This window comes from Atractosteus spatula, chromosome 18 (assembly GCF_055471065.1).
Source record: "Atractosteus spatula isolate fAtrSpa1 chromosome 18, fAtrSpa1.hap1, whole genome shotgun sequence".
In the NCBI taxonomy this organism is placed as follows: Eukaryota; Metazoa; Chordata; class Actinopteri; order Semionotiformes; family Lepisosteidae; genus Atractosteus; species Atractosteus spatula.
This window is the reverse complement of record NC_142723.1, coordinates 4,649,027-4,668,485: the sequence shown is the minus strand read 5'-3', so window position 1 is coordinate 4,668,485 and position 19,459 is coordinate 4,649,027. Positions and strand designations below refer to the sequence as shown.

At 37.0% G+C, this 19,459-nt stretch overlaps 1 protein-coding gene across 1 annotated transcript in view; it reads left to right on the top strand.

Annotated features, from left to right (window-relative positions):
* grin2aa (glutamate receptor, ionotropic, N-methyl D-aspartate 2A, a) overlaps positions 1-10,180 on the top strand; it is a 138,854-nt gene extending 128,674 nt beyond the window's left edge. Inside the window, exons 10-13 of the mRNA XM_088936583.1 lie at positions 2,049-2,209; positions 5,482-5,669; positions 6,365-6,603; positions 8,337-10,180. Coding sequence (XP_088792709.1) covers positions 2,049-2,209; positions 5,482-5,669; positions 6,365-6,603; positions 8,337-10,124 — 2,376 coding nt within the window. The 3' untranslated portion in view covers positions 10,125-10,180. The remainder of the gene's footprint in view (positions 1-2,048; positions 2,210-5,481; positions 5,670-6,364; positions 6,604-8,336) is intronic.
* The last annotated feature ends 9,279 nt before the right edge of the window (positions 10,181-19,459 follow it).

Genomic DNA, 19,459 nt, shown 5'->3' with positions numbered 1-19,459 from the left:
TTGCAATATTTGTCTTATTAATTGCAGAAATAAATGTATACTTTTTAGAAATGATTTAAATTGTAAATCAGTTGTTTAGTGGAGTGATCCATAATGTAAATCTAATTTCAATTAGACAAAGAATAAGGAAGTCAAGGTTGGATTCCTTATAATATGCAAGGAAGTACTGTACACATTATTCGTTTGAGTTCTGATAGAAACACACTGAAAAAGGATAGATTACTGTAGGTTTTTAGGATTAGTACGTTACTGTGTATAAAGTGTTCTTTTGTTGCCTCATGTTTTAATGCACATTATGTTTTTGCAAAACCCAAATCAAAGAAACGCAAACTAAATTAAATTAACTCTTAGTGTATCATGTTTGTTGAATGATGAAAGGGGGCTACTAACCTATGATATCAAGTGTTTGAATTTTTATTTTCATTTTATAAGAAGATGAGTGACAAGTTATGATTGTTTTAGAAACACAAGGATTGAAATATTATTCACCTCATTAAACAGAAGCCAGTGAAATCATTAGACGTCCATTTAGGATATTGCTTACGATGGAGAAATCGCTGGCCATTGCAGGACTTACAAAACTTGCTGCGCCATCACAATTTACTGTTTCTGCGAGTGGTTTTGAAGTTTTTGCTGTGAAGCTCCAATTACTCAATTCTTTAAACACGGTTATTTTCCTAATCCTAGTTTTCAGGAAGTGAATTGGGGTTGCAAAGACTTTGAAGGCATCACTTCTCCTAGTTTCAGTTAACATTTATGAAAATAGGCATTGAAATTGCATAAGTTATAGATAAAACTAAATACTTCTAAGCCTAATATTAAAAATGAGTAGGCAGGATTAACACAAAACATTTCATTTAAACAGTTCCCAAGGCTGTATACTTCAATATGAAAATACGAGACAGCCTTAAACAGTATGAAAAGTAGTTGTAAAAAGTTATCAAATGATAGGACTCATGAAACGTACGCTTTTGCACTGCAGTCTGACACTCACACGTTGTGTACAGCATTTATTTTTGGAGATAAACAGGACCAAGGGTCTGGTGCAACATTCTGCAGTACAGAATACACAATGAACAGTGTGAGATGGTGGGTTATTTAACTAAAAGTTTACAGATATCTCAGATGATGCATTTGCTAAAAAAAGACTTGGGGCTTATACTTTAACTCTAGCTGACACAAGACGTTGTAAAAGCTTCTTAGTTAATCAAGCAAAAAAATACAAGAAACGGACACAAATGAAAGTGTCATTGCTTTGTAGCAGTCCATTAGATAGCTTAAAATGCTGCTGTTTTTCTAAAGTGAGTTCTTTGATTTGCAGAATATTGTATTAGTATAAGTCTTTTCTGCACTGCTGACCTAGATAACAAATTTCACTGAACTTGAAAAAGAATCAGATTGAGAAACTACGACTCTGCATGTGTATTTTATAAGGAAAATCTGTTGGTGTATCAGTATAGCCAGACGTGCAGTAGAGTATGCTATAAGGCTTGTCACAGTCGGTAAAGACTGCGTTCAGCATTCAAGGTTTTATTTGGCTTCTTGAAAGCTGTGTCTAAAGAAGGGGACTGCTAAAGGCAAGTAAAACATAATTGTGAGATGCAAGCATGATTGTAGTGTACAGAGATATTGCAACAAAAGAAAAAACAAAGTGAGCGAAGGCATGGATTACAAGGGGACTAGTCTGGAATGAGACAGTTTCAAGTTATAGAATCTGGTATCAGCATTCTTCCTATAAAGGTGAAAAAAATGGAAAACAAATGCACACAGACGGACATGTTTTCCCCATGTTTATATGTTATATTAAGTACAGTATACCTCATATTTTATTTTACGGAGTGCCTTATTTACTTATTTCTTTTTTATTTTCCTTCCAGAGATGTCCTGTTGCATTGTAATTTTACTTCCCCAAATTTGCCTTGATATCTTATGACATTCTTGTCATCGTTTCTGTACTGTACATACAGTAGTTTTTCATTGTACCGTTAACCTACCACGGCCGTAATTCCAAACTGCTTAACACAATTTTTCTGTTTTTCTTAAAATAGTTTCAGAGTCCTTACAGCTACTCTCCCCCCTTTCGGTTTGGGACTGTTCCCAATGGGAGCACGGAAAGGAACATCAGGAACAACTACCCTGATATGCACCAGTACATGGTCAAATACAACCAGAAAGGAGTTCAGGATGCACTGGTCAGCCTCAAGAGTGGGTATGTACTCTTTCATCGTGGTGTTACAGCAGTGGGTTGTCACGTTACTCATGCAAAGGAATCCACAAGGATATCTCCATAATCCTCCTTTATTTATCTAGGAGAATTTTGTTTTCAAAAATCTTGTGAGCAAAGTTTCAAAACATTGTTCGCTGGGACAAAAGTCTGTTTTGTTCAGTTTCCTCTATTTTGTGTTGGAGCTGTTAAGCAGAGTAGCAGAAAGCAACCAAAGGCCACCCTTTGAAAACATTTGGGGGGGATTTTGGTCGCATGAATGATATGAAGAAGGCAAAATCTAGCTCCTGAGACATGGAGTCAAGAGGAATGAAGTATTAGAACATGTCATAATTAGATCAGAGCGAGCAGGGATGAAGACTGTGGGAACTCTCTCTATGGCTTGTGATGGCTGTGAGTGAAAAGCAGAGGTGCTGCTTTGTGTGGCACAGCGAGTTCATTAGAGCATTTCCTGAATAGAAATTGGAAAAGGGAACATGCCTCTGTAGTTGCATTTTAATTGGACTGGACACAGAAGAGTTTAAGGGCAGGTTTAAGAAGATGCAAGGAAAATCAAATGAAAGAGAATCTAAAAGATTCAGGAAGGAATTCAGTATGAGGCATTATAGGCTGAGGCAGGTACTGCACCAGTTGAAATAAGGAAATAGGGATAAAACAATAAAAAACTAGGGAAATTAAAAGATCTTTATATACTGTAAAAACATCTTTCTGAAGCTTTTAGATGATATATTACACCTACTGTAACTTCCCTCATTTAGGAGAAATCTTTTAGTTAGTCCATGACATCTCACATGGCTATACAAGACTTTTTTTTAACTTTATATTTCCTTTTCCCAAGTATATTTATTTTTATAGCCTGGCCTAGAAACACTGATGGATTTAGGTTTATACACAGCGGGCTTGATTTAGTGGTGCTTTTGTACACCATCAACCTAAGCATCTTAATATTAATAAAAGTGTATTGAAAAATAAAGATCCACTGTACCCGAAAACACATTTGCTGGTGCTCTTGAAACAGAGGTCAATTATACTAAACCTAATCTCTGAAATTTGGATCAATCATTTCTTATTTTGATAAAATGGTCCCCTCTTAAGCAAAATTCTGAATAAACTAGGTCAGTTTTTAAAAGTTTGAAGATCAGCACAAAATTGCAGCTGGGCTTATTTTGATATCTTCTAGCCTTTGAACTACTTACATTTAAAATAACTGTCTCACTAACTTATAAATATAAAAAGAGGACTCGACTGAAAATCAAGGCCATTTCAAAGTCTGTTACAATTTGCAGATTGAATGCTGTGGGTTTTACTTTGCTACATTGCCCATACTCAAGTTCCTTGTACAGGGACAGTCTAATTCTGCTCCTCCTATAAAACAATATGAAGGCAGTAGCCTTCTGTTATCTGAATTTGTTTGATAATTTTAGAAAATCGTCCTGGTAAAAACTCAAAACCTCCTGTGAATCTTTCTCTGTACTGTATACTGCCTCTCTGCGTTCTCTCTACTATCCTGTAGTAATGAACTGGATTCAGGACAGTAATCCAATGAATGGGAGGGCAGGATTTCTCACATGGGAATGCCACAGTCTGTGATAGTCTGAGATGACCTATAGGCATACATTGCCACTCTGTAGTCTCTCCAGAATCTTGATTGGGCAGTGTGCTCATGTGGAAGTACAAAGAGTGCTTGAGGGGCATCTTTCTTGGATCCAAGTTCCATATCAATTAGCTTCAACTGCTAAGGAACTGCCTCATACAACAACTTTAAATAATGGAAACATCTTTCCAAACGGTGATCAGATAGTCCTGAAGGAGTTATGAAACTTGAGGCTGGCCTAAATGAAAATGGAAGGCTCATGACTAAAAAGCAGTTCACTTGAATACATTTATTGTTTCATGAATGCCTTGTAAGTTACTGAAACTGACAATTAGCTAGCTTAAGACTGATCATGTCTGTTCATCTTACCTGTACAGCCATGATGATTAACATTAATACTTTATACAGGTGAATGATGAAATTGAATTATCTGTGGATTATTAAACTTGAACAAAAAAGTCCCAGTTGTGCCCTCACAATTTTACACTGTTGCATCCTTGCCTTTTGGAATGAAAGAAATGGCAAACAGGGCTTTACATGCAAGTCTGCTGCCCAGTACCTGTCACATTGCAGGAAGATTGCCATTCTGCCCACAGAGCCTTTGTGATGAATGACAGAGATCGGATTTGATTAGCTCCTTTAACGACATTGTGACATGCGGATTTGTGCTTCTTTTCAATAGTATATGCCAGTCCTGCAAACAGACTGTTAAGCAGAATGAGAGAAAAGGAAGATGCGTATGATTCTTGCTCTCTAAGGGGAGATATTGGACTCTAAAACTGTGTGTGGGCAGACTTTTGTGTGCTGCAGCAGACTCTTTTCAAACTTTTGCTGGCCTATTTCTTTCTCTGTGTGACTTTCAAATGACAAAAAAACAAAAGGCTCACCTACCTCTAGCAGTTTCCTCTGGTTGCAGAAGGCATAACCTTGAAGATCACCTTTCTTTTTCTGGGCCTTCTCATGTACACATGAAATAACATTATAAATAAATAATGATTCTGCAAACAGGAATAACTGATTCTGAATCCACCTAAAGAATAATCTGTGTAAATATCAGGTGAATTTGAAATAAATTCACTACAGTATATACTGTACACTAATAGTTTAGCTTTGTCATTTTTCCTTCAGTCCAGAAGCTATGTGTCTCTTTGACCTGCTTGACCTGAAAAGACAGGACATGGATTAAGCTTTTGACCTTCATATATAGTTTTATTTTCGATAGAAGCACATATAGTAACACGCTATTGTAAGTGAAGCAGTTACATTACCACTTGATTTAAAAATACAGTATACAGGCCGTATATGACAGATGTAATTCTCCAGAATCCCTTCATTTTGAATGTCAATATATGTTAGAACTTTAATTTTGTGTGAAAGTACTGATTTGATTAGAGGGGATAATATCAAAACTTTGTACTCAATTCTTAAAAAATTAGCAAGAGGTGTTTTCCCACCTCGTGATGTGCCAGGGTAAGAGCGGGCGGCTTCCATATTGTCTCTTGAACCCTCTTACCATGCCAGCTTGTTGAGTTGGGCCTTCAAAATCTCTTTGCCCTTTTACAATTTGCCTAAGCCAAGTAGCCCTTCAGGGTTAAAAACAGAGGGCAACACCTGCTCAAGCTCAGTGTTCTGACCAGTGACGTTTCTGTTTCTCTCCTTGCAGGAAACTGGATGCTTTTATATATGATGCTGCAGTCCTGAACTACATGGCTGGGAGGGATGAGGGCTGCAAACTGGTGACTATCGGGAGTGGATACATTTTCGCTACTACTGGCTATGGGATAGCTCTACAGAAAGGCTCAGCGTGGAAACGACAGGTGGACCTGGCAATCCTGGCCATCATTGGAGATGGTACGCCCTCTTTCACTTTGCTGAAGAGTGACCGTGCTGTCTCAACAACTCCTAATTGCCTGTAGAATATGATGTGAAGAGTCTGTCCCCAAGAGGGATTTACTGACTCACAGTCTACAAAGCTGCAGCGAATACACCACCACCCACGTACAGCTACACTCAGGGGGTTACATCACAGAGTTAAAAGGGAATAAGCACATCTTTTTAATAAGATCTTTTTAATAAGTGCTATGCGTATCGTGATGCGTTTTTTTTTTCAAAAGCCGCGTTTTATCTCTGTCTTACTGTATCTGTGTCAGTCAAACCCACAGAAAACGCAACCAAGCGGCACAGCTGTAGCACCCGGCCTTCATTTGGTTCCTTATTCTTTTCCTTTTGCATTATATCTTTAAAATCCTGAATAACATTGTAGAGAGAGAAAAAAAAGGTTTAATGAAAGAACAAAGCATTTTTCGATCAGGTCCCATTTTCTCACGTCTGACCTGAATACCAGTGTATGTGACTGTGCACAAGGGTTGTCATTAGCTTAGGATGTGCACAAGTGTTCCTCACCGTTTCTGCATAGTTGACAGTGTCTCCCATGTCAGAAGGTTGAGTGAGCGGCACTGTTGCCCTCATGCTTATCTCTTGAGTAGAGATATAGAGCTAGAGGGGAGAGAAACGATGACCTTCACTGAGCTTTGTTTCACCTGCAGGGGAGATGGAGGAGCTGGAAGCACAGTGGCTGACAGGTATCTGCCACAACGAGAAGAACGAGGTGATGAGCAGTCAGCTGGACATTGACAACATGGCGGGGGTCTTCTACATGCTGGCTGCTGCCATGGCTCTGAGTTTGATCACCTTCATATGGGAGCATTTGTTTTACTGGAGGCTGCGATATTGCTTCACTGGAGTCTGCAGTGGGACACCCGGGCTGCTGTTCAGTATAAGCAGGGTAGGGTTTAGCCGTCGATCTGCTCTTATTAGACACTGTTACTCAACAAAAGACTCTCGTATGAAGCTCTGCATAGAAGACTTACTAATGAGTAAAGGACGTTCTGAGTATCTTACACATTTTGTGTAAATGATACCTCTAAGTTCACCACTGAATTTTAAAATTTTAGCTCTGAGCTTTTTTCGTTTTCGATTTTTGGTAAGTTGGGCCTTTATGGCGTGTAAGAGGTATTTTTAAGATAATCAAAAACAAAAATGGTAATATTAAAATGTTCATATAAGATGGTTTTAAAATAAGGAGGGATAAAGGAAAAATAACTCAAATATTTATTGAGGCAGTTTACCAAGTACAGATACATGTACTGTATATCAATGAATGGCCTGTGGTGTACCTTGGGATTTATTCACTAAAATGCTTGTCTGTTGTGCTAAGAATTGATAACAAAATGTAGGGTCTTCACAAACAGCTATGTACAGTATTTACAGTAAAGTTCCAAATACTGTAGATTAGCTTTAGCTCAGGTGTATGTTGGTACTATATATGGTGTTGTACTATGTGGTTTTGCTAACGTTCTGTTTGCCATGAGAAGATTTGCAGAACCGTGTAGCATCTTTTTTCTCCAGGTGCTTAGCACTTTCAAAAAATTATATTAATGATGAGGGGTACTGTCAGCAGTAGTGCGAAACTGCATCTTTCTGAAGTTAGCTACCCCAATGATTGAAGTCGAAAGCATTGTGATTCTGCTTTGCAGTTGTAAAACAGAAAATACTGTAGGGAGATGAAACAAACTGAATTGTAAAATGGTTGTTTTCTATACTAGAGATTGCTTTATTTCTTCTGTTGCACTTACAACAAAATTACAGCTTATTAATTTAAACTGAAATTGCAGCTTGCAGGTATTTAATTTGAGATTTTGGATCAGCTTTTATGTCAGTTTTGCAATGCCGTGACAAGGAACGACATTGTTCTAGTTTAGTAGTATGGTGAGAGAATAATGATATATTCCCCAAATAATGATATGTTTTCCCCCTAACTCATGTTTTTTGGAAAAGAAACATTGAGTAATATTTTGTAGTTGGATACAAAATACATAACATGCTACTGTACATAATATGTCCAATAATTTTTTTCTTCCCATTGATGTGATATTGTTGCTGAAGTTACTGATTCAGTTTAAGGATACCCAAACGTACATTTCTTTTTCTGTATAAATTAAATATTTAGTATCTCTGAACCAAGATCATTACATTTTCTGTGTAGTTCTATGCCTCCAGAATGTTTTAACAATTTGCAGTTATTCTTTCAGAATGTGATCTTAAACTGTTCCAGTGAAATACAGTACAAGCAGCTTAATGTTTTACACCTTAGTGAAACAGTGATGTTGCTTTTGTCTGTGCCTTGCTTGTTCTTTAATCATTCCAGTAATAACCAAACTTAATTAATAGAGCAGAAAAAAATAGTTCAATTAAGATAACTTATTACTTGTGATATGTTTATTCTTATCTTTTGTTGAAGAAATCATTAATAAGTTAGTCAGCAATTAAATCCTGTGTTCAGTTACATTATCTAGCCAAATTAACCCCATAAAATAAATTTTCCCAACTGCTTTTTTTATCCTTTGATCAATAGTACTGATCCTTAAAGCTGACTCTTGAGGGATATACTGTTTTTCTTCTGAAAGCAGAAACCATGCTTTTTATTTGGTCAAAAAAAGTTTTTTTCTTTTTCTACAGGGCATATGGAGCTGCATCCACGGCGTACACATTGAAGAAAAAAAGAAATCCTCTGATTTGGACTTCAGCAGTCCTCAGGCCAATATGTTAAAGTTAATCAAGTCTGCCAAAAATATGACCACCATGTCAAACCTCAATGCTTCACGGATTAACTCCCCTAAACGTGCCACTGATTACATGCATGGTGGGCCCATGATGATGGACATGGTGGTTGACAAAGGTAATTTCCTCTATGCTGACAACCGGAGCTACCCCCCGAAGGAGGCTCTTTACGGTGAAACTGGGGGTGACCTGCAGACCTTCATGGGGAACCGGCACAAAGACAATCTGAACAACTACGTTTTCCAAGGCCAGCACCCTCTGACCCTGAATGAGTCGAACCCCAACACAGTGGAAGTCGCGGTCAGTGCCGATGCCACCCAGGGCACTACCAAGCCCCGGCAGCTGTGGAAGAAGTCTGTGGAGACTCTGCGGCAAAGTCAGGGCTCAGTTCAGGATACCCTTCCCCCCGACCCCCGGATGTCTATGAAGAGCCAGAGATACCTGCCGGAGGAGGCAGCCCAATCCGACATCTCCGACTGCTCGAGCCGGGCACAGTCCTACAAGGATCCCGACAACAACCAGAAGCACCACAAGCCCAAGGATAATTTAAAAAAAAGATCCGTGACATCGAAATACCCTCGGGACTGTAGCGAAGTGGAGCTGTCCTACTTAAAAAGCAAGCAAGGGGGGTCGAAGATATATACTATAGACACTGAGAGGGAGCTGGGTTTGCACACGGACCAGCACCATTTCAGGGAAAATAGGGCGCTGCCAGAAGATCTGGAATATTCCGAAATGTACCAGGACCACAATGACAATTACAGGAAGCCTGAACCAGTCATCCATCTCAACAGCAGCCCGCTTCATGCTGATGACATCACTCCCAACAATGAAAATAAATACAACCTGTATTCCAAGCATTACAGTTTGAAAGAAAAGAATGTGAGCCCTCACGAGACAAACGATAGGTACAAACAGACTCATTGTAGGAGCTGCTTGTCCAAGGTACCAAATTATTCAGGGCACTTCGCTGTCAGATCACCTTACAACCGCTGTGAGGCTTGTCTGCACATGGGAAACTTGTATGATATAAGTGAAGATCAAATGCTTCAGGAAGCCATCAGCCCCCTGAATCAGGATGAAATGTTCAGTCATTACTGGCCTCAGACTGATGGCCCACATGTACAGAAGAGGAATAGACTCAGGCTCAGCAGACAGCATTCTTTTGACAATATCCTTGAGAAGCCCAAGGACATTGACCTTGGCCGACCGGCACGGAGTGTGAGCTTGAAGGAGAAGGACAGGTTTCTAGAGGACAGTCCTTATGCAAATATGTTCAGCATGAAGCCTGACAAACTGTTCAGCAGCAAGTCGATGCTCTTTAACCACAACCTGGAGGAGAGCAAGCGCAGCAAGTCACTGTACCCGGACCACACCTCAGAGAACCCCTTCCTCCACTCCCTCCGGGAGGACCAACGTCTGGTCCACGGAAGGAGCTCCTCGGACATTTATAAACAGCTGGTGCCAGTAAAATCAAGGAACGACAACAACCTGAGGTCTTCTGTGAAGTCGACAGCCTCCTACTGTTCCAGGGATGGTCGGGTCCCAAATGACATGTACATTTCAGAGCATGCGATGCCTTATGTAGCAAACAAGACTAGTGCATACTCAGCTCCCCGGGTTCTCAATTCCTGTAGCAATAGACGCGTGTACAAGAAAATGCCTAGTATTGAGTCAGACGTTTAACTTTTCATTCACCCTGTTCCGTATTATTCCACATTAAGATGCCATAGTCACCCACATGTAAATTAAAAGCACCCAAGACTCTCTAGACAGAAAAGTAAAGAAAGACAAGAAATGGACCGGATAATCGCCCCATTTTCTGCCCATGATGCTCTCTGCACTTCCAGGTTCTTTTCATTTATCAATATGTTAATGCCATACGGGGCTTGCCAAAGGTTTTCAATCTTTTAATTTATATGTGGTGATGTTTTTGGACACGTGGTATTTGGAAAAAGACAGAGAGGTCTTTTATTAGCAAAATGATGTGTGGACTGTCTAGAAGGGGGTGTTGTTCAAGTCCTGAAGGTCGAAGGTGCCAGTTGGCATAAAGTACCAATTCAACGTCTTCCTAATGACTTACTGGCAATGCAGATGGACCACTTGAAGTCTCTTCCAAACTTTAACTTAACGGTGGCTTTAAGCAAAAATCAAACCTGTACTGGCTTTGGAGATACAATATCTTAGGTGCAGGGTTTGATGTGTCATATACAAAGAGATACTGTAAGAGTGGAAGATTTCATTCTCCGATGAAGGGAAAAAGTGAATTTGGAGTATACAGTTCAGGTATACAGTTATGAACAAAATGCAACTGGTGGTACTTGATGAATGGTACAACACAATGAACAAACACATGATTATCATATTCCTGTAGATATGGGAAGGTGGCTTTTTAATCCCTGTTTAAAATGGTTTAGTATTAAGCAGACTTTACTAGCATACCTAAACCAATAGCAAACATCACGTCTTAATTTTCTCAAGTATTATTTTAACAGTCAAGAGCATCTTTTTTGCATGAATTATTTCCGTATCAGGGAAAGAAAAATACTTTTAAAAGAAATGTTTTTTTTCTGAGTGAGGATGGATATTTGTGCAATTGCAAATTGACCAGTGTTTAATAAAGCAGCCTGATGTATTGATATTTTTCAAATAAATTCCTGTAATCTAAGCACTGAAGGCGAACATTTGCAGGATATCATCAAATATGTGATGCTTTCAATCCAGTTTCTATATCTAAAACAGGGTAATAAAGAAGCAGATGCTCTAAAACACTATCACAATTTTATTACTAAAATGCACTTCAAAAATGTTTTTTTTCACTGAGCATATTTAGGAACTGTACACTGTGATAAAGGCTACATTTTAATTTTGAATTCATTCTGCATTTCTTTAATGGAATGGCTACCATTAAGATTCTGCTTTCTACATTTTCTTTTCTTTTTACCTGAAGGAGGGATGAAGGACGGTGACACACATTTTAAATGAAACAGCATGCACACAAAGATGAATTTTCTAGACGCCCTAGGTATAATCAAAGAGACATATCAGTGTCAGTTCTGGCATGGTCAATTTTAAGTATGCAAAATGTTCTAGAAAAACACACACACAAAACTGCTCCCCTAAAACAAGCAAATAACCAGCACAAATATTCTGCAAATTACTGTAAATCTGTCATATGTGTGGAACAAACATTTCTTCACTTTCAAGTATTGTAATACAAATTTCAACTGAATTGTATGTGGAAACAGAAAAAATTAAAATTTATCAGCAAATATATGTTTTGTGGTGTAATAGGAAGATTGTCCTACCAAACTGCACTTGTATACTTTGCAAACTAATTAAATTTTACATTTTATTATGCAACAATTGCTTGGTACAGCAAAGTTTTACACGAAATAGAACTGAAGATGTGGTGATAAATCTTGAATGATCATATCGCTCAGGTGACTTGGAATCTGGACATCTGGATATCTCAGAAACGAGGTATGGCACAGCAGATGTGTGCTGCTCTGGTCCTGGAGAGCCGCAATTTCTGAACAATTAACTTAGCACTTTGTTGGACATATTATCCAAAAAGTTTTAACAACAATCTGAATTCCATTAAGTCTTCAAGGATTTCCCTAAGATAAACAAATTGCTTTCCTAATGTATCAATAATTACTAGGGTTCTAGAAAATGGTGATTTAGGGTATTCAGTAAGACTGACTGGACTGGAACTCTTCAGAGTCAGGATTGGAGGCTGTGTTCCTCAGTGTGTACAGTACACGTTAATAAAACTATTTCAGTTTCATCGTTCAACAGGTCATATTTCTCAGGAGAAGGATTTGTTTCAATCAGGCTTGCTCACTTTAATGTCACACACAACTGTAACTCTAGTATGAGTGAAGTGAACCAGTGCATCACAAGATTATGTACAGTGTACTCTACGCGGCATTTTAATTCTGCTTTTGTTTACTCCCTGAAGTCTTCCAAACACTTGTCTTCCTGTGAATTGTTCTGGAACATTACCAAGGGAATATTGTAAGACAACTCTTGAAATACAGGAAGCATTTAATTTAGATTTATGTCATTGTGTTCGGTCTACAATCATTTTATTCACAGCCCATCATTAAGAGTTAAATACTTTTAACAACAGCACAAGAACACAACATATTCTGTTCTGTATGGTATACAGTATAAGATTAATCTTTAATTTGTGTCTTATTTACCGTGGAGTCATTTATTTTTATTTTGAGTAATCCAGAATATTTGTCTTTACAAGCAGATTTTCTGTATTTTTCTTAGGATGCTTAAATTACTTTTGATCTTTGTTACAGCATCAGAAAAATAAAATAGGAATTAATCAAATAAAAAGTACATAAATGACCTTTTATGTCCAGATTTCCACTATGTTATACATTCTGTAAAGTTTTGATATTTTTAGAAAATGTCACTTTTTTTTCCGCACAGGGCATCCTTTACTCTGGTTTTGAATTTCTTTCAGCTTACCCATTGTTAAGAGAAAAGTTCAGTGTGATGATTGTTCCACCAGAATGGTTACAAACTGTACTTCCATGGCTCGAATTATGTATGATTATGTATGAATGCTGCTTTTAAAAAGTTGATATTAGAGCAATACACACCTGTAAGAAATCAATTTCCTGTGTAGTCCATGATAGGTATGCATTCATTTCACAGTGTTAGTTATCCATTATTATAATAAATTAATTTGTTTGTTTTAAATGTTTCAATAACCCTAGTCTAACAAAAGTAGTTTATTTGCATATTAAATAATACTGGCATGCTTAAATCCTACCTGTAATTTGTTTAATAGGTTTTTAGACTTTTCTGAGCACTGATGGTTTATACAGTGTTACCATGATGTAACATGGTGTGTGTATATGTAATGTATACAGTGTATATTGAAAGAAATTCACATGACTTTAGTTTTAACACTATAATACTATTGGTTGCATATACTGCAGAGAATTTGCATTGCATCCAGTCTGTTTTACAGTATTGGCCAAAGATGGATACTTTCCTCTATGATAATGGTCCATACTGTAGGCTATATATGTCCTAGCTCTTCCTTGTTTGGCTGGCTGTATCATCAGTATTGCTACCAATATGTTTTATTGTTGTTGTTTTTTTTTTCTCCTACACGGAGGTCAAATATTTGCAGATTCTTCAGATTCTTATTTGCCTATAACAGTAGCCCTGCAATCCCTCCAAAGATATGACCTCATTTGTTTAGTTTTCCATTCATTGATTGCTGTAATATTATTTTTTTAATGTAATAAAAGGCTTAAAAAGAAATATTTTGAATTTAGGCACTTGTAAATCACTTGTAAATGAGCATAAAAGGACTTTGTTGTCTTGAAAATAACTATTATATAGAGTACAAACTTTTATTTTTATGTGTGAATATCATGGAAATCTTTATAGTAAGCACCTAATTTCTCTAGAACAGCGTGTACAATATCTACATTTAAGTGACACCAAAAGGGATGACTTTGATTTTCCACTTGTCTGACAGACATGGATGACAGCCTTGGGCTTTCATAAGCTTGGGTTTGGAGAGGGTGTAGGGAGACATGCTTTTAAATATCCTCAACCTAATTCCAGGCGGGCTTGCATCAAGCATGTCTGCAGCGCTGTAGTGCTGAAGAGAGGCTGTTTTGCACCAGTCAGCTATATACAATATGAGCAAACATCCAAGGTACCATTTTAACAGTTTGTATTTACATTCTCTCCGTTCATCATGTCTGGGTCTTTTACTGATCAGAATGCATTGAAAACACTATGGAGAGTGAGGACAGACTAAACTTTGCTTAGGCTTAGAATTAACCAGAACACTATATAACAGTGGAAGTTCTTGATTTGAATGATACAGACAGAATTACAGCAGAACTCTGTCTTTGTCAGTGCAGTGTACATCACTAATTACTGTAAGAAACAAAGGAACAAATGTGTTTTATTATTTTGCCATATTTTTAAAATAAATGACGCCGTTCTGATACGATCTACAACTGAGTATAAATAGCTTTTGTAATATAGTGCCAATTGTGAAATTTAGTATGTGCAAATGAGAACGTTATTTAAGAAAATAATTAGAGTATTTAGAACAGTTATTAGTCAGTTAACAGAAAAAATAGGCTTTTCATACATGGAACAATTAGTACTTTCTCATCTGTAACTGAATGACTGCTAGGGCTCTGTCTCTTGTACAGTATGTCTAAATGGATGTGATTTGTAACCTAAAGCACGGAATTTGCATGCAGGAAAACATTTGCTGGTCACACCTCAGGAGCCCTCAGTCAGGAACTCACAGTGAAGGCAAAAGCAATGAGCTGAGATAAGGCTGAGTTAGTCCCGCTCCAAAGCATAAGTGTGCAGTCAAATGATTGAAAGATCAAGATGGGTTTTATCCATTTACTGCTTAATTAATCAGAGACAAGATCAGACAAAACCAAAGCAGTAATGCTGTGTACAGTGTATATTCAGACAGATTCACAGGACTTTAATTTTAGCACTATTGATTGCAGAGAATTGGCATTGCATTCAGTCTGTTTTTAAGTAAAAAAACAAAGTATCAAAAACAGATACTTCCCTTTCTATAAATGTACTATAGTGTATCTGGCTGAATTATCACAGTATTGCTACCATTTTGGTTTTATCACAACCTAAACCTCACCAATATTGCTACCATTTGATCACAACCTATACTTGCCTTATTTTCTAATATGTATTAAGTAAATGTGCACTGTACAACAGATGCATAAGATGATTGAATCAACATGTCATTCCAATATAATTCTATAATTACCCTGGAAGACATTAGGGCATTAGTCTGTGAAGTATTAAACGTAAAGATTCTTTATAGCGCAACAATAACAAAATCCAAGCAGAAGAGTAATAAAATCCAGGCAAGACCTGGTTGTAGAACTTTCGGGAAAATAGTGAATGGAATTGTTAAAGGTTTCGCTTCACAGAGGATTATTAAATACTCTACGTGTTTGATTGACATGTCCTGCATTGGATGTTTCTCTCACATTTAGACCCCAGTGTGCAGTGAAGCTTGCACCTGCAGACAGTGGCAGGGTTTGCATCTGAATATTCCATATTTTTCCAAAACTGGCCATGCGCTATTTTATTTTCCCCACATTCCCTTGGAAAGGGAATGAAGCATGGAAGGGATGTACCCTTTCCCTAATTCCTCCTTGATTGCTCCTCAGGGCTGTCCCCAAGTATTTATTAGAGAATAAAGTCCATACCAAAGACTGAAGGCTCGTTATTGTGCATTCTCCTGGAGCTTATCCCTGTAACTACAGTAGTAGATGGAGTGGAGTGACCCATTGCATTGCTATTACCCATTGTTACAAGATGGTGAACTGCTTTAATCGGGGTGAAATACCACTCTCCAGGGTCCAGGCCATAGGAGGGACTTGAACCCGCAACATTTCAACTAGGAATCTAAAGCCCTATCTACTATTCTGTGCTGCCCTGCAGTATTTACTGGAGGATTTTAAATACACATATCTTTCAAGCACAAGTGCCACACCTTGCCCTTGATGGTAGCTGTTGGTTTTTATTTTGCCATTGACTGCTTATTTCTATCCGATGGAGTGGAACTGAGCTAAGCACTAAGTCTCTCTAATTAAGCACTAGGTTTCTGCCTAATACAGGCAGGGCAGTGAAAGGCCTGCTGTCCACTCACCAACCTTGAAAAGGAAACAGTGATGTGTTTATGCATGCATCCCCAGTTCAAATACCGCATAGCTTAACAGTTTAAGTTCCTATAGTTAAAATGAGCTTTTATACTTTATGCTTTGATTTAGCAACAAGTCATCTTAACATTTGATTGAGTAGGATGTTGGCCCATGCAGTGATGAATGATTCATGACTGGTTCTCATTTGTATCGCACTTGCCTTTTAAAAATGTCCTTTTCTGAAGAGGTTCCCGTTATTTGGCAAGTAACGTGGAGCACAGAACGAGACGTTGGTATGAACTGGACCTCATGAAAAAGTGGTGAATAATTAAGCACGAGGTGCTTTTTTAACATTAAAAATGGTTGCATGTACAGTATGTTCACAGAGCTGCTGGACTATTTGCACTTCTAAAAAGCAGAGCTAACACTTTGATTTTGTGTAAAAATGAGATTTTAGAGGATTCACACTAGAGGAAGCAATTGTTTGAAAAAAAATCACTTGTGGTTACTACTAAATAATCTCTTTTCTCTTTTTGCATTGCATTCATACATTATGTAGCTGTTTAAAGTAGAAATTATTTTAGAAGATGTTTTATACTTAAAAAGGGCCATTGTGTGATCATAAGATAGTTATCACAGAGATCATGCAGCCTACAGCCTGAAAAGAAAAAAAGATATATCTTTGGTAAAAATGCATTATCACTTGTGTGTGTATAACAAGAACTTTTATTTATTGTAAGTTCTAACTTATCACTAAATTCAAAGCTGACTCAAACTTGATTCATTTCTGCTTTTGACTAATTGCATGAGAAAGTACTAATTTAATGGGATGGTTTTAAACATATCTCCTATTCTGTCTGAATTACATTCTTCACACCCTTTGTAACATGAAACTAGATTAGGTACCATGGTTGTCTTTAAGCTATATTGTGTTATTCTCATTTTCGTATATATAGAAGATGCTAAGGGAATGGGTTTTGGATGTTTCTTGTGAAATGTAAATACTCTGTCACTGAAGGAAATGTCAAAGTAACAAGATGTAAAAATGTAAATAAGTAAAAGTTTCATTTTTCTAATAAAGGCTCTTTCTGCCAATTTCTATGAATACTGTATCTATAGCTGAATACTTGCAGCATCTGAAATCCTAATCCAGTAGTTCTTACCAACTGATAAAGTTTTGTTGGAGAAAAAAAAACACTGAGCTTGAAACTAAAAAAATATCAGTAGTACAAGTGACTATGTTTATACTATTAACCAATTCATGTACTCATAATTCCTGTTTTTAAGTTCTAGTCATTGTCACTGAAGACTAAAGTATTTAAACAAATCATTTAAAAAGTATTATTTCCATTTCAAACACAAGCAAATGTGTTGTTTCATATTGTTTTTCATTGAGAATATGGTGTCTGTGTGATTGGAAAAGATGAAAATACAGCTAATTTTCACTGTTGCCCTAAATATGTGACTTTACTTTTTTCCACTAAATAGTATTATGAGTAAGACCTAGTCTGTAATTAATTAGATGCTGTGAATAATTGGATTGAACAAGGTGAAAATACTCTTCACTTCGCTATTATAAAAATTAAGATCACATCAAGATAAAAAGCTGCCACCATTTCTTAAGGATATCAATGAGCATTATAGTACATTACTGTAGGAAAATGAGAATGAGTGGCACATAGGTTGTGATTTTTACACACACTTTTAATTAGCGATATCTTCTTATAATATTTCCCTGTTTGTGATCATTCATTGTTGTCCATATGATTCCTGGGCAATTTTCACAAATCAGAACAAAAATAAAATGAGACCATTTGGCACATTTGTGTTGGTCTCATTTGCTGTTGAAAAATGTGTAGAAATGCTATGTTCTATCATGTTTATTCTATTTATGTACAATTCCTCTAACAAGTGCACTGTCTCCATTCACTGTGTGCACATATTGTAATAAAGTAATGCAATTTTCATTTGTTTGATACAATTGAATAGCAACAAATAAACCATATCACTGATTTGAATGAGAAAATGCAGAGATGTACATGTATGGAACCTATGTGCAAAACACATAGTTATCTGCAGTTTCTAAACCTCACTTTCCATCACCATGAGCAAATGCTACAGAATTCACTACCTGGAAGTAAAATACAGAACAGCACCTTATTCCACAAAGGGTTCTGGGAAAGTCTGAAACAAGTGACCCAGCCATGTTGTTGAAGCCAGTACCCTGTTTTCTGTCAAGAAATAGCTGGAAGAGATCTTGGTGTTTTTTTTCATCAAACAAGAAAAAGCAGTCAGAAAACCGATGGTAATTTATTGCTCCAAAAAATGTATTAAAAAAAAGTGCATTACACAAAAACTGATATGTGTCTCAAAATGAAAGATACTGGGGATTGCTGGTTTACACAGCTGTCTGTCCTTCATGCTACTGAAGTAATTTCTCATCTTGCAGCTTATCAGGTACAACGATATTCCAAAAGCCGTAGCTTTTTTGAAAAACTTGCAAGATGGAGACTGTAGCATGCCTTTTATTTGAAACATTTACCACGACCCTCAAAATTTTATCTGTGCAGTCTGCTAACAGTTTGGCTTTTACTGACTTTGTAAACATTTCACGGTTCAATTTATAGTTTTCTTGCACACATTTCTGTTTCATAGTCCTTAAATGACCTTACACTTTTGTCTTTGGGTTAAAAAGGCATTCTACTATATTGACTTTGCCATATTTATTTTTTTGTAAAGGATCTGTGCTTTGAAAAGTCTCAATCAGTGGTATTTCTGCAGCTTTTAACATAAATTCAAATGACAGAGACATATACAGTACTCAACTCTCCGATGAATATGCTGGGTAATTAAGATAAAAAATGATTAAGGTAGCAGGACATGATTCTATGGGGACAAGGACAGAAAGGGCTTTTTAAGCACAATCCTGGTACGAATTTAAAATTGCACAAGTGAATTTTGTCTTTAGGGTTTAGATGTTCGTAATGACTGTATTTAAGTAGTTTCCATCTTTCGATGTATATTTTAATAACAGAGCATTACTTTTGGAACAACAGACAGCATGAAGCAAAAAGCCCTTCTTTGAGATATTTATGTTTTACCCAATGCAGTGAAAGTTAAATTCTTGTTTTTAAATTGTTGGTCCAGGTACACTATTTTTCCTCTTTTTAAATACGAGCAGGGAAACACGGGAAACAAAATCTTTTTTAAAGAGACTTAAAAAATAAGTAACTTGGAGATAGCAGATGAGTGTCTTTTTATAGATTACCTGCTTGAAGAATGACCTTAGCTAAAGATATAGTTATTTAGCTCAGAGAAGTAAAAGGAATCCCT